This window comes from Elephas maximus, chromosome 15 (genome assembly GCF_024166365.1).
Source record: "Elephas maximus indicus isolate mEleMax1 chromosome 15, mEleMax1 primary haplotype, whole genome shotgun sequence".
NCBI lineage: Eukaryota > Metazoa > Chordata > Mammalia > Proboscidea > Elephantidae > Elephas > Elephas maximus.
In genome coordinates this window covers 11,682,685-11,695,484 of record NC_064833.1, presented here as the reverse complement: position 1 = coordinate 11,695,484, position 12,800 = coordinate 11,682,685, and the positions used below count along the sequence as shown (strand labels likewise).

Here is a 12,800-nt window from a genome sequence, read left to right as displayed (position 1 = left end):
TAGAAAGTCTGGATTCCATGAGAATTAGAAATTTTGTTCTGCATTTTCCCCTTTTGGAATACATGATTTTCTTAATTTCTAGATTTTCATGTGATTTCTTTATATATATATTTTTTCTCTTTGAGCTATTGTAAATCTAGATTTTCCTAAATTATATTGTGTTTTATTGTTCTTACTGTTTTAGATCAGCCTACTCGATGCAAATCTTACAAGTTGAATAATTAGTGTGCTTCTCAGAGAACTGTCTGATGTCATCTAACTATATTTAGCTTTATTTCACTAATAGCTCAGTAAATAATTACTTATGTGATTTAATATACATCTCAAAGCCCCTGACATGCCAGGCAGAAAAAGTACACTGAAATTTTTATTCCTTAAAGATATGTCAGGGAGGACCTCATTTTTATGAAATTGGCAGTCCTTGCACAAAGGTAAGTTTTTAGTGCATTCTAAGAAATAAAACGCACTCATTAAATACTTCAGTGCATATTTAATGCCAGCTATTTTTTTTTTTATTTTATTAGAGATAGAAATATGGCAAAGGCAGAGCACCCCAGTACAAAGCCAGAGCTCCCCAGGACAAGGTGACCTCCTGCATCTGCTGCCAAAGGGAGTACAGGCTATGGAGGAGATGAGGGCCTTGTGCTCTGGAATAGGAGTTTCCACACGGTGGCATTTGAGAAAAGAAATGCTCCTATCCCTTTGTACTATCATTAACCAAATGTAATGAGAGGTACTAGTGTACTTGTTTTTACTACATGTAATAAGGAGCCCTGGTGGCACAGTGGTTAAAAGTGTTTGGATGCTAACCAAAAGGTCAACAGTTTGAACCCACCAGCCACCCTGCGGGAAAAAGATACGGCAGTCTGTTCCCGTAAGATTACAGCCCTGGAAACCCTACTCTATCCTATAGGGTCTCTATGAGTCAGAATCAGCGGCAACGGTTTTGGTTTATTTATTTAAATAAATTATCATGATTTTGCTATCACTACTTTTTTTAAAATAATAAATGTGAAAACAAAATGAGCTGTGCATTTTGGCTCTAACTTAGCCTAAATTCCAAAATAAAATGAATGTATTTCTTATAAATGTTTATAGTTTTTTTTTTTTAGTTTCATTTTAATTTGTTTTCCAAAATTTCATAGCAAGGTCCTGAGAGGTGAGGTTTTTATTTTTGTTTTGTTTCTGGATATTTTTCAGGTTATTGAAATTCGAACTATGGAAGCCCCCTATTTTCTGCCAGAGCATATTTTCAGAGATAAGTGCACGTATGTTAACTCTTTACATTTTAAGGAAGGGGCACTGACTCGAGAAATCAGTAATTATCATCTAGGAATAAACTATTGTTGTAATGATTTCCCGGTGCTTTGTAGTAATCACTGATTTGAAGGAATCAGCGTCAGACGGTATCAGGCAGTTTGGAAAGAAAGTAAAATCCTAGATGGTTGAGCAAGTGCCTGCCGTCACTTAGCTGGCTAATAGATTTTTCACGAACAATCAGTGAGCTACATTTTTAGTTCCTTCTCTCAGTGAGTTTCTAATTAGCATGAAAGTTAGAGCTGAATTTAGTGTTCATCATTTAATGTGTAAATACCAACAGAGTAATCTAAAGCCGACTTTGCTATTGAAACAACATAGTTGAGAGACAAAAGCAAAATAGCTAATATAAGGGCCACGTACCATGTGTTTCTAAATGGTTCAGATCAGTCTCCTAAAAATTGTAGTATCAGTTGTGTTTGTATTTAGAATATTGGAGTTTTTGCTCTAGAATGTTTTGCAATTAACTTACTTTTGTCCAATAATTTAAATAATATTGAATAATTGTTGTTTTGATCAACCTGACAGGCTTCCAAAGTCTTTAGAGAAGCATGACAAAAATTTGTATTTTCTGACCAATAAGATTGCGGAGTCGCTGGGTGGAAGCGGATACAGCGTGGAGAGATTGTCTGTACCGTACGTACCACAAGTGAAAGGTACGAGGATGATTAGAGCTCTCAATGCTAGTGACTGATTATGTTTCAGTAATTTTTCTCTTACCAGATTAGCAAGGAAAATTAATTCTGATATGTATACTTGCTGTTTCACAGCCTTTTCCAAGTGCTTAACAGTGTGCTCGCTTCTGTTTGTAAAGTTTGCCCTTGAAAACCTGTAGGAAATCACTAAAGATGCACATATGATAAGGAAATTGAGTCGGGGAGTCAATTTTTGTTATTATGCTTAATGTATTACTCCTCTACTCCTCTGTCAGTTTGTCATACTGTGATGGCTTTCATGTTGCTGTGATGCTATAAGCTATGCCACCAATACTTAAAATACCAGCAGGGTCACCTATGGTGGACAGATTTCAGTGGAACTTCCAGACTAAGACGGACTAGGAAGAAAGACCTGGGGATCTACTTCTAAAAAAAGAAGATGATCAAGGAAAAATTTATGAATAGCAGCAGAACATTGTCTGATACAGTGCCAGAAGGTGAGCCTCTCAGATTGGAAGGCACTCAACTGGGGAAGAGCTGCCTCCTTAAAGTAGAGTCACTTTAATCAAGCTTTTGGGACCTTTATTTGCTGATGTGGCATGACTCAAAACAAAAAGAAACAGCTGCAAATATCCATTAGTAATCAAAATGTGGAATGTATGAAGTACGAATCTAGGAAAATTAGAATTTGTCAGAAATAAAATTGGAAAGCGTAAAGATTGATATCCTAGGTATTAGTAAGCTGAAATGAACTGGTATTGGCCATTTTTAATTGGATAATCATATGGTCTACTATGCCAGGAGTGGCAAATTGTAGAGAAATGACGTTGCATCCATCATCAAAAAAACATTTCAAGATCAGTCCTGAAGTACGATGCTGTCAGTGATAGGGTACTATCCATACACCTACCAGGAAGACCAGTTAATACAACTATTTTTCAAGTTTATGCACCAACCACAAAAGCCGAAGATGAAGAAATTGAAGATTTTTACAAACTTCCTGCAATCTGAAACTGATTAAACATGCAGTCAAGATGCATTGAAAGTTACTAGTGACTAGAATGTGAAAGTTAGAAACATAGGATCAGTAATTGGAAAGCATGATGTCCTTCTCCAGGAACTGGTCCCTACTGATAACATGTCCAAAGTACGTGAGTCTTGCCATCCTCCCTTCTAAGGAGGACTGTGGCTGTACTTCTCCCGAGACCGATTTGTTCATTCTGGCAGTCCATGGTATATTCAGTATTCTTCACCAACAGCAGAATTCAGATACATCAGTTCTTCCTGCCTTCCTTATTCATCGTCCAGCTTTCACATGCATATGAGGCAATTAAGAATACCATTGCTTGGATCATCCACACCGTAGTCCTCAAGATGTGACATCTTTGCTCTTCGACACTTCTAAAGAGGTCTTTTGCAGCACATTTGCTCAGTGCGGTACATTGTTTGACTTTTTGACTGCTGCTTCCAAGGGCGTTGATTGTGAATCCAAGTAAAATGAAATTCTTGATAACATCAATATTTTTTTTTCCATTAATCATGATGTTGCTTATTGGTCCAGTTGTGAGGATTTTTGTTTTCTTTATGTTGAGATGTAATCCATACTGAAGGCTCTGGTCTTTGACTTTATCAGTAAGGGCTTCAAGTCCTCCTAGATTGCAGCAAGCAAGGTTGTGTCCATCTGCATATTGCAGGTTGTTAATGGGTCATCCTACAATCCTATTGCTTTCTCCTTCGTGTAGTCTAGCTTCTCGTATTATTTGCTCAGCGTACAGATTGAATAAGTAAGGTGAAAGGATACAACCCTGATGCACACCTTCCCTGATTTTAAACCACACAATATCTCCTTGCTCTGTTTGAATGATTGCCTCTTGGTCTATGTACAGGTTCCTCATGAGCACAATTAGGTGTTCTGAAATTCCTGTTTTTTGCAATATTATCCATAATTTGTTACGATTGACAACAGTCAAATGTCTTTGCATGGTCAGTAAATAAAACACAGGTCACCATCTTTCTGGTATTCTCTGCTTTCACCGAGGATCCATCTGACATCAGCAACGTTATCCCTCATTCCACCTCCTCTTCTGAATCTGGTTTGAATTTCTGGCAGTGCCCGGTCGATGTGCTGTTGTAGCTGCTTTTGAATGATCTTCAGCAAAATTTTACTTGCATGTGATATTAATGATATTGTTCAATAATTTTCACATTCCGTTGGATTACCTTTCTTTGGCATGGGCACAAATATGGATCTCTTCCAGTCAGTTGGCCAGGTAGTTGTCTTCCAAATTTCTTGGCATAGACGAGTGAGCACTTCCACTGGTGCATCCATTTGTTAAACCATCTCATTTGGTATTCCGTCAGTTTCTAGAGGCTTGTTCTTCACCAGTGCCTTCAGTGCACTTTGTGCTTCTTCCTGCACTTCATGGTCACCTGCTACCTCCTGAAATGCTTGAAAGTCAGCCAGTTCTTTGTGGTAGAGTGACTGTCTATTCCTTCCATCTTCTTTTGGAGCTTCCTGTGTGGTTCTGTACCTTGCCCATAGAATCCTTCAAAATTGCAGCTCAAGGCTTGAATTTTTCCTTCAGTTCCTTCAGCTTGAGAAATGCTGAGCATGTTCTTCCCTTTCGTTTTCTAACTCCAGATCTTTGCACATTTCATTATAATATTTTGTCTTCTCGAGCCACCCTTTGAAATCTTTTCAGCTCTTTTACATCATCATTTCTTCCATTCGCTTTAGCTACTCGACGTTCAAGAGCAAGTTGCAGAGTCTCTTCTGACATCTATTTTTCGTTTTTTCTTTCTTCCCCATCTTTTTAATGACCTCTTGCTTCGTATATGATGTCCTTGGTGTCACCTCACAATTCATCTGGTCTTTTTTTGGTCATTAGTGTTCAATGTGTCAGGTCTATTCTTGAGATAGTCTCAAAGTTCATATTGGATATACTCAAGACCGTGCTTTGGCTCTTGTGGACTTGTTCTAATTTTCTTCAGCTTCAATTTGATTATGAGCAATGGATGATCTGTTCCTCACTTTACCCTTGGCCTTGTTCAGACTGATGATATTGAGTTTTTCTGTTGTCTCTTTTCAGAGATGTGGTCAATTTGATTCCATGTTTTTTATCTGATGAGATCTATGTGTTTGTTGTTGTTAGGTGCAGTTGAGTCGGTTCTGACTCATAGCAACCCTGTGCACAACAGAACAAAACATTGCCCGGTCCTGTGCCATCCTCACAGTTGTTGCTAGGCTTGAGCCCATTTTTGCAGCCGCTGTGTCAGTCCATGTCATTGAGGGTCTTCCCCTTTTTCGCTGACCCTCTATTTTACCGTGCATGGTGTCCATCTCCAGGGACTGATCCCTCCTGATAATATGTCCAAATTATGTGAGATATATTCTTGCCATCCTCGCTTTTAAGGAGCATTCTGGCTGCACTTTTTCCAGGACAGACTTATTCATTCTTTTGGCAGTCCATGGTATATTCAGTATTGTTTGGCAACACCACAATTTATTGCAGTGAGTAGGTCGCTAGCCTTGCAGAATTCTGTCATGCAATACCCAGCATCGTCTCTATCACCGAGGCCATATTTTCCAACTGCTGTTCTTCATTTCCTACTTTCACATTCCAGTCACTGGTGATTATCAATGCATCTTGATTGCATGTTCGATCAATTTCAGACGGCAGAAGTTGGTAAAAATCTTTAATTTCCTCATCCTTGGCATTAGCAGAAACCCTGGTGACGTAGTGGTTAAGTGCTACAGCTGCTAACCAAGAGGTTGGCAGTTAAATCTGCCAGGCGCTCCATGGAAACTCTGTGGGGCAGTTCTGTTCTGTCCTATAGGGTCACTATGAGTCGGAATCAACTCGATGGCAGTGGGTTTGGTTTTTTTTTTCATTTGGCATTAGTGGTTGGTTCTTAAATTTGAATAATAGTTGCGCTAACTGGTCTTCCTCATAGGTGCGTGGATATTTTCCCTTCACTGACAGCGTTGTACTTCAGGATAGATCTCGAAATGTTTTTTTGGACTCTGAATGTGACACCATTCCTCTTCAAGTTGCTGGCATAGGAGGCCATTTCTGATTCAAAGTGGCCAATACCAGTCCATTTCAACTCAGTAATGCCTAGGATATCGGTCTTTATATGATCCATTTCATTTTGGACGACTTCCCATTTCCTAGATTCATGCTTTGTACATTCCACATTCTGATTATTAATGGATTTGCAGCTGTTTCTTCTCATTTTGAGTCACACCACAGCAGCAAATGAAGGTCCGAAAGCTTGACTCTATATACGTCATTAAGGTCAACTCTACTTTAAGGAGGCAGCTCTTCCCCGGTTAGATTTTAAGTGCCCTCCAACCTGGGAGGCTCATCTTCTGGCACTCTTCCAGTCAATATTCTGCTGCTCTTTATATGATTTTCACAGCCAGTTTTTTCAGAATTAGACCACCAAGTCCTTCTTCCTAGTCTGTCTTAGTCTGAAAGCTCTGCTGAAATGTGTCCACCATGGATGACCCCGCTGGTATTTTAAATACTGGCGCCATAGCTTCAGGCATCACGGCAACACGCAAGCCGCCCCAGTAGGACAAATTCTTTGATTTTAGCACTTTAAGTAAAAACTTAATGCAAGGCACCATGTAGTTTTGCATTGAAATACAAAAGAATAATTCCAGGCAGTGGACAGAACAGAAGGAATTATGTAGTACACAGAGAAGGAAAAGAATATTCGCAACTTAAAAAGTTGGCAGAGTTGTTTACATAGCAAACAGTACTCTTCCAGATGACAAAAGCCCTTGTGGAACGATTGTTAAGTGCTCAGCTGCAAACCAAAACATTGGTGGCTTGAACCCAGCCGGCAGCTCCGCAGAAGAAAAAGACCAGGCAATCTGCTTTCGTAAAGTTTACAGCCTAGGAAACCATATAGAGCAGTTCTCCCCTGTCACATGGGGTCACTATGTGTTGAAAATCAAGTTGATGGCACCCAACAACATACATACCAAAAATGGCAGAACTGGTTCTTCTACTGCAGATACCTCTGTCCACAGAGCCGATTGCATGAGGGCTCTTGATCAGACAAGGAAATTTGGGTGATAATATTTTATTTCACTCTTTGATAAAGTTTTTCTCATTGTTGTACATCTTCAGTCATACGGAAAAAAATAGTTGCCCAGACATGTTACACAGGGTTTAGATTTCCCTGAACCCACTTCACATGTTAGCATGTTAAATATTATCCAGTTCCCGTCTTCGCGTTTACTTAAATGTTTGCCTTGATTTTCTTCTGTAAAGTTCAGAATATAATGTTTTAATGTTAATTCTCTGGGCAGTGTGCCTTAGAACAGTTTAATATAGAGAAGTTTGTGCTTAGATAATATTTCTATAAGGTACCTGTTTGGTTTCAGTTAGGTAATTTGCTGGAGTAATCACTCACAGTGGTACATTCTTTTTATATAATCTCTCCTTTGTTACAACATGGATCTAAAATACAGTCCCTTATTTAGTGATACTTCCTCATTGTTGTCTGAGATGTTGTGAATGTGTTTGTATTTTCACTTAAATTCTGTACTATGGAAAGCTCTGTCTGTTCTTCATGAATTCCTTTGAGAAATAAAAGTGCTAAGAACAAAACATTAGTAGAGCTTTATAATTTGAAAGGATTTTTTTTAAATACTTTTTAAAATTTTATTCTTATAATTTGGATTTAGCTCTCTTTCCTTCAAGCAAAAAACCTCATAAACACAGGCACAAGCACAAAGGTAAATCCAAGTGTCAGTTTAACCTGCCCTTTCCCTCACCTTTCCTCTAGGAAAATAGCTTCCTAAAGTTTACCTTGTAGAAAATGTCACAGTGGCCTATACCTTTTATGTTGTTCAAATTTAGTTACTATTTTTAGTCTCCCCCATGGCCATAGCTTATTTTTACCCCTTTGTTAGTCCCTTTTACCCTGTTTCTTTAATCCTTAACAATTATTAATGAAAGTTCTAGTACCTTTTTTCTTTTTTTTTTTAACCTTAGGTGATTTACTCTTTGTCATTTCTTCCCATCCCTGAAAAAAAATGTGTTATTCGCTTTCTTAATCCCTATCTCTTATTAGCTGGGGGAGCTCTGAACATTTCAGTATACACTTTTTATCTATCACTGCATAGAAATCCCTAGGTCTGAATTAGATTTTTCTGACCTGCAGTGACTTTGATAGTGTAGAGCCAGTCTATGGCCTGTGTGTCCTGTCTTCACGCAAAAGGAGTCAGAAGGAACGGCGATGCTTCATGGGATAATCATTGAGTTATTAAACTTGCCCTTTACTGTAACCAGCAGGCACTTATTTTAAAAATTAAGGGGTTTAAGAGAAGTATATCAAAGCAAAAAGCAACGTGAATTCAGGTTTCTGCGTGCGCTGCATACCCCTGTCATCATAGCAGTAGTTGTTGCCATCTGTTATTCACTAACTGTGTGGCGGATACTGTGATAAGCACTTGGTATTCATTTTCTCATTTAATTCTTTTTTTTTTTTTATTTCTTTTATCTCTCTTTTATTCTTGTTTACAAATGAAGATAGCGGAGTTGATCCAATGACGCCCCTAGAAATAACTGCTTTTCCTGTTCCGTTAGGTGCTCGATAAATTATTTGATTTTGCTAACTATTTTTCTTGGGCCATTTATTTAGACTCAAAAGATTGTTCATGAATCCAGATTTTTTTTTTTTTTTCATTTATTCCACAAACCTTAACTAAGTGCCTATTTTATATTTCAGGCACTGTTGTGACTCTGGGGATAGAAAGATGTTGACATGCAGCCCATATCCTCAAGTATTAAAATCCTGTGGGGAACCCAAACGAATCATTGAAATACAGTGACAGCTGGTTATTGATAAATAATAGTCTGCCTAACGTTTGTATGTAAGTGGTCAGTAAATGTTAGCTGAGGATATCGTGTTCCTTTTATCTCTAATCGGCCAAAACTTCGAGTGAATAGTATATTTAGGTACATGCTAAATGCTGCTCTACAAGGCACACAATACCTCTCAGCTGGGTCGTTCAGAGGTACCAGTGACCTCAGCCAACGTGTATATTGTGATCATGGAAGTTCAGGGTGCTGAGGCATGCTAGGAGAATATTTGACTCGAGTTTGGTGGCAGGGCTGTCTCTGAGGAGGGAGAAATCCCTAAGCTGAGCCAGATGCAAGTGTTGTGAAGGAATGGAGGTAGGCAAGACATGATTTGTTCCAAGACTCAATATAAAGTCAGTCCAGCTGGAGTGGATTGGGCGAGAGCGATTGGGAATTGTAAAGCAGGCTAAATCGTTTGAACTTTCTCCTGAAAGCAATGAGAATTCATGGAATGATTTTAAACAGGGGTGACATCATCAGAGTTGTGTTTTAGAAACACTATTCTGGTTGCAGTTTGGCAGACTGGAAGAAGTGACCACATAGAAGTCTTTTCAGTAATCCACACGAGAAATGACAGCGGCTTATCCTAAGGAGATACCAGTAAGAATACAGAGACGTGGGTAGATCCTAGAAAAATTAGTGAGAGAATCTGTAGGCAGTTGATGGCTCGGGGAGAGAAGGAGAATGTCTAAGGTTTTGTGTAGGGTTCTGGCCTGGGCACTTGGGTGGATGGTCTAGCACCAAGTGCAAGAGCAGAGATTACTTGCTCCTTCATTTTCTTGGGTTTTTGTTTGTTTGTTTTGCTTGCTTGCTTGCTGGCTTGTTTGTTTTGTAGGAGAGATAGGTAATGTGACTGAATTTAAGTGAAGAAAAAAGAAAGTATACATTTCGGGTCTAACTATCTGCAGTTAGTCTGGAACCTGGGATAGTAGAGGGATGGAGTTTTCATTACTAGACATGAATATGGAGGAGTGACTACTTTTGGAGCTCAGCCTCTTTCTGAGTATCTTTGAGAGTGGAGCATTCAGTCAAAGTACCCTGTAGGCAGTTTGAGTAAGGGTTGAGTTTTCTGTGAGCGTTTAGAGGTTATAACGAGGATTTTGAAATCAGCAGCATAGGGGATTTTGCCAACGCCTTCAGGGAGAATGACTTCTCAGAGGGAAGAAGTGAAGAGAATGGCAAAATAGAATAACGTTAGATAATTCCTTTTTCCTTTAAGGAGGGCATGTTGGGGATGAGCCCAGAAGGCTCAATCAGAATGTAAAGGGGAGAATAAGGTAATCTGCATGGGGATGCTAGGAGTTTGGGGAGTGGGAGGGAGAGGCAAAAGAAGCTTCATAAAGGAAAAGGTAATTTGTTACAAATGGCTGAAGTTCAAGGAGGTTGAGAATCAATTAAGGCCTGTGGATTTTCCTAGAGCGTGATAATTGATGACCTTTGAGACCACAGCTTTGATGGAAAGGAATTGCAGCAGTATAGTTGTAGTGTGTTCTGTTTTTGCTCTTTCTGTCCTTGAGGATGAGTGGAGGTAGTGAACTTCGGCAGTCTGAGGAGATTGCTAAGGGAGGACCGGGAGCAAGCGCACGTGTGTGAATGTGTGTGTGTTCTTTTACAGTGAGTTCAGAACTGAGCACACCTCATAAATTAGTACAAATAATAGGCAAAAGCTTACTTATATTTTAAAAATCTAGCCATTTGCAGAGCTTCTCCAAACCAGCCATTCGTTGCCATTGCAAACCAGTTGCAGTAGGTGAATCGTACACTTGGAAAGAGGTATTGACAGTACAACTATCAATTTTTGTCTGAGCCAGGAAACAAAAACAAGTCTAAGTTGCCTGGGAGTCAGAAATTTGTTAGGGCCTTGGCTGTGTTGTAGCTTTGTGACTGTGGGCCTCTGCTTAATTCTCAGGAACTTGTCGTCCCCCCATGTAAAGCAGGGACCGTCTCCTAAGCCATTTTGCACACATGGAATGAGTATATATACATATGTGAAAGTCCTTTAAAAACTGCAAAATACTCTAGAAATATGAGAATGGTATTTATTTCAGTGTCTTAATTTGCCAGTCGTCTTTTTGAATTTTGTTGATTTGTCCTATTGGTTAGAAGCACTTATAACGTGGAGACCTTTATCTGCTTTATCGGAGCCTCCATTATTTCCCATCCAGCCCTTGCTATAAAATATTTTTGTGTATATACCGACCTCTCCTTTTTTGGAGAGGAGGTGGTGGTAGAGGTTCTATTTTGTTTAAAAAAATATATTGTCTTTAATATTAGCCTGCCTTTTCATTCAGGACCCCAGTACCAATGGTTTGGGGTTTGTTTTCATTCTGTAAATTTGCATTTAATTCTAGGTAGAATTTTGTTTTTTTTCTATAGAAGCAAAAATTATGTTGGGAGACACCTCCTGTAGCTCTGGCCATACGTGGGTTCAGATTGTTTTCTGTCGTCCTTAGCCAGAGGGATGCAGCGGGCACGTGCATTATATACAGATACACCAGGTGGCAGCAGAATATCAGGGAAAGCAGTTAGGCCGAGCTCTGTGGCTTCTAAAATTCAGGTTCTGTGTGTGGTTAAAAAGAAGAATTGATAATTACCTTTGTGAGCAACACACATAAGAAGCAGAGAGGTATGTTGTTGTTGTTAGGTGCTGTGGAGTCAGCGAAGCTTCCAGCTTCATAGCACACACAAACCACCACACTACAACAAACTAACAGACACGTGGTGGCAGAGAGGAATGGGGGTGAGAAAATGAAAGGGGTAAGGTAAAGACTCCCCCCGCCCAGAGAAGAGTGGTCTTACTGAGGCTGCGGCCTCCCTGGGGCTGCAGACGGTCTGAGAGATGATGGTGTGGGATGCCTCAGAGCCCCACGGCAATGCAGTCCTCAGGCTGCCCCGTGCGCATTTCAGCAGACTTGGAAAAGCCTGCTGTGGGAGCAGTGACCTCACCTTCTGTAAGAGCTGTGTTAGGACTTTCACTGAACTTTTATGTAGGTGTACAAGTTGTCTGGTTAGAGCTGTACTGGGCTTTTCTGCAGTGACCCATAAGAATGTGATTATATAGGTCAGAAGAAAAAAAAAAAGTTGTGAGAATATAGTGGTAGAATTTCCAGTGAATTCTATTTTCTGACCTTTTAGAATGTCTAATCTTTCTTCTCAAGTCTTACAGATCTCTGCCTACTCTGCTCCTTCCTGTTCTCCTTTTGATCTTGCTGCTCAGTGACCCCTCTCCCACCCCATACATCTCCTTTTATTCCATCTCAGGCTTCAGTTTGAAGGGCAGGTAACCAGGTGTCGCAGTGGAGGGCCTGTTTGCAGGAAAGCATGGAAGACGGGGTGCCAGAGTGTAGAGATTGGGGAGCGGGCACGTTGGACATGAGCACTGAATAAGTTAGGGAGCAGTCGAAGTTACTGTTGTAGGAGCTGACCTTTTTAATTTAGCAAGCAGTGGGGAGAGTTGGGTTGGGAAGTAGTATGGTAGTTTTAAGGAGCTTAATTTGACGGAAGCATATAGGGAAAATTGTAGAAAGTCGTATCATCAGTCAGAATGGGCAGAATCCAGTGATTCTCAACCAGTGATGATTTTGCTCCTCTATGTCAACATTAACAATGTCTGGAGACACCTTTGCACTTCTAGTTGTCACAGTTTGGGTGGGGGGCAAAGGGTGCTGCTAACATCTAGCTGGTAGAAGCCAAAGATGCTGCCAAACATCCTACAATACACAGGATAACCCTTCACAACAAGAATTATCTGGCCCAAAATGCCAGTAATGCCAGCATTTAGGAACCTTGGACTAGGTTATGCCATGGTCACAAACAGCCCCAGATTCTTAGTGTCTGTGAGAGTGAAGATTTTTTACTCACCCTGCCAATGCATTGGGAGTTGGCTGGAAGTCCTGCTTTGCATCGTCTGTATTCTGGAGTCCATGCTGTTTGGATCATTGCTGAT

General features: G+C 40.0%; 1 protein-coding gene across 3 annotated transcripts in view; it reads left to right on the top strand.

The window, feature by feature from the left end:
* The window catches only part of EFR3A (EFR3 homolog A), a 100,366-nt gene that overhangs the window by 68,963 nt on the left and 18,603 nt on the right, over nt 1-12,800 (top strand). For all 3 annotated transcript variants that reach the window (XM_049853585.1, XM_049853587.1, XM_049853586.1), the window contains 2 exons: nt 1,201-1,268; nt 1,846-1,973. In XM_049853585.1, the coding sequence (XP_049709542.1) occupies nt 1,201-1,268; nt 1,846-1,973 (196 nt within the window). The remainder of the gene's footprint in view (nt 1-1,200; nt 1,269-1,845; nt 1,974-12,800) is intronic.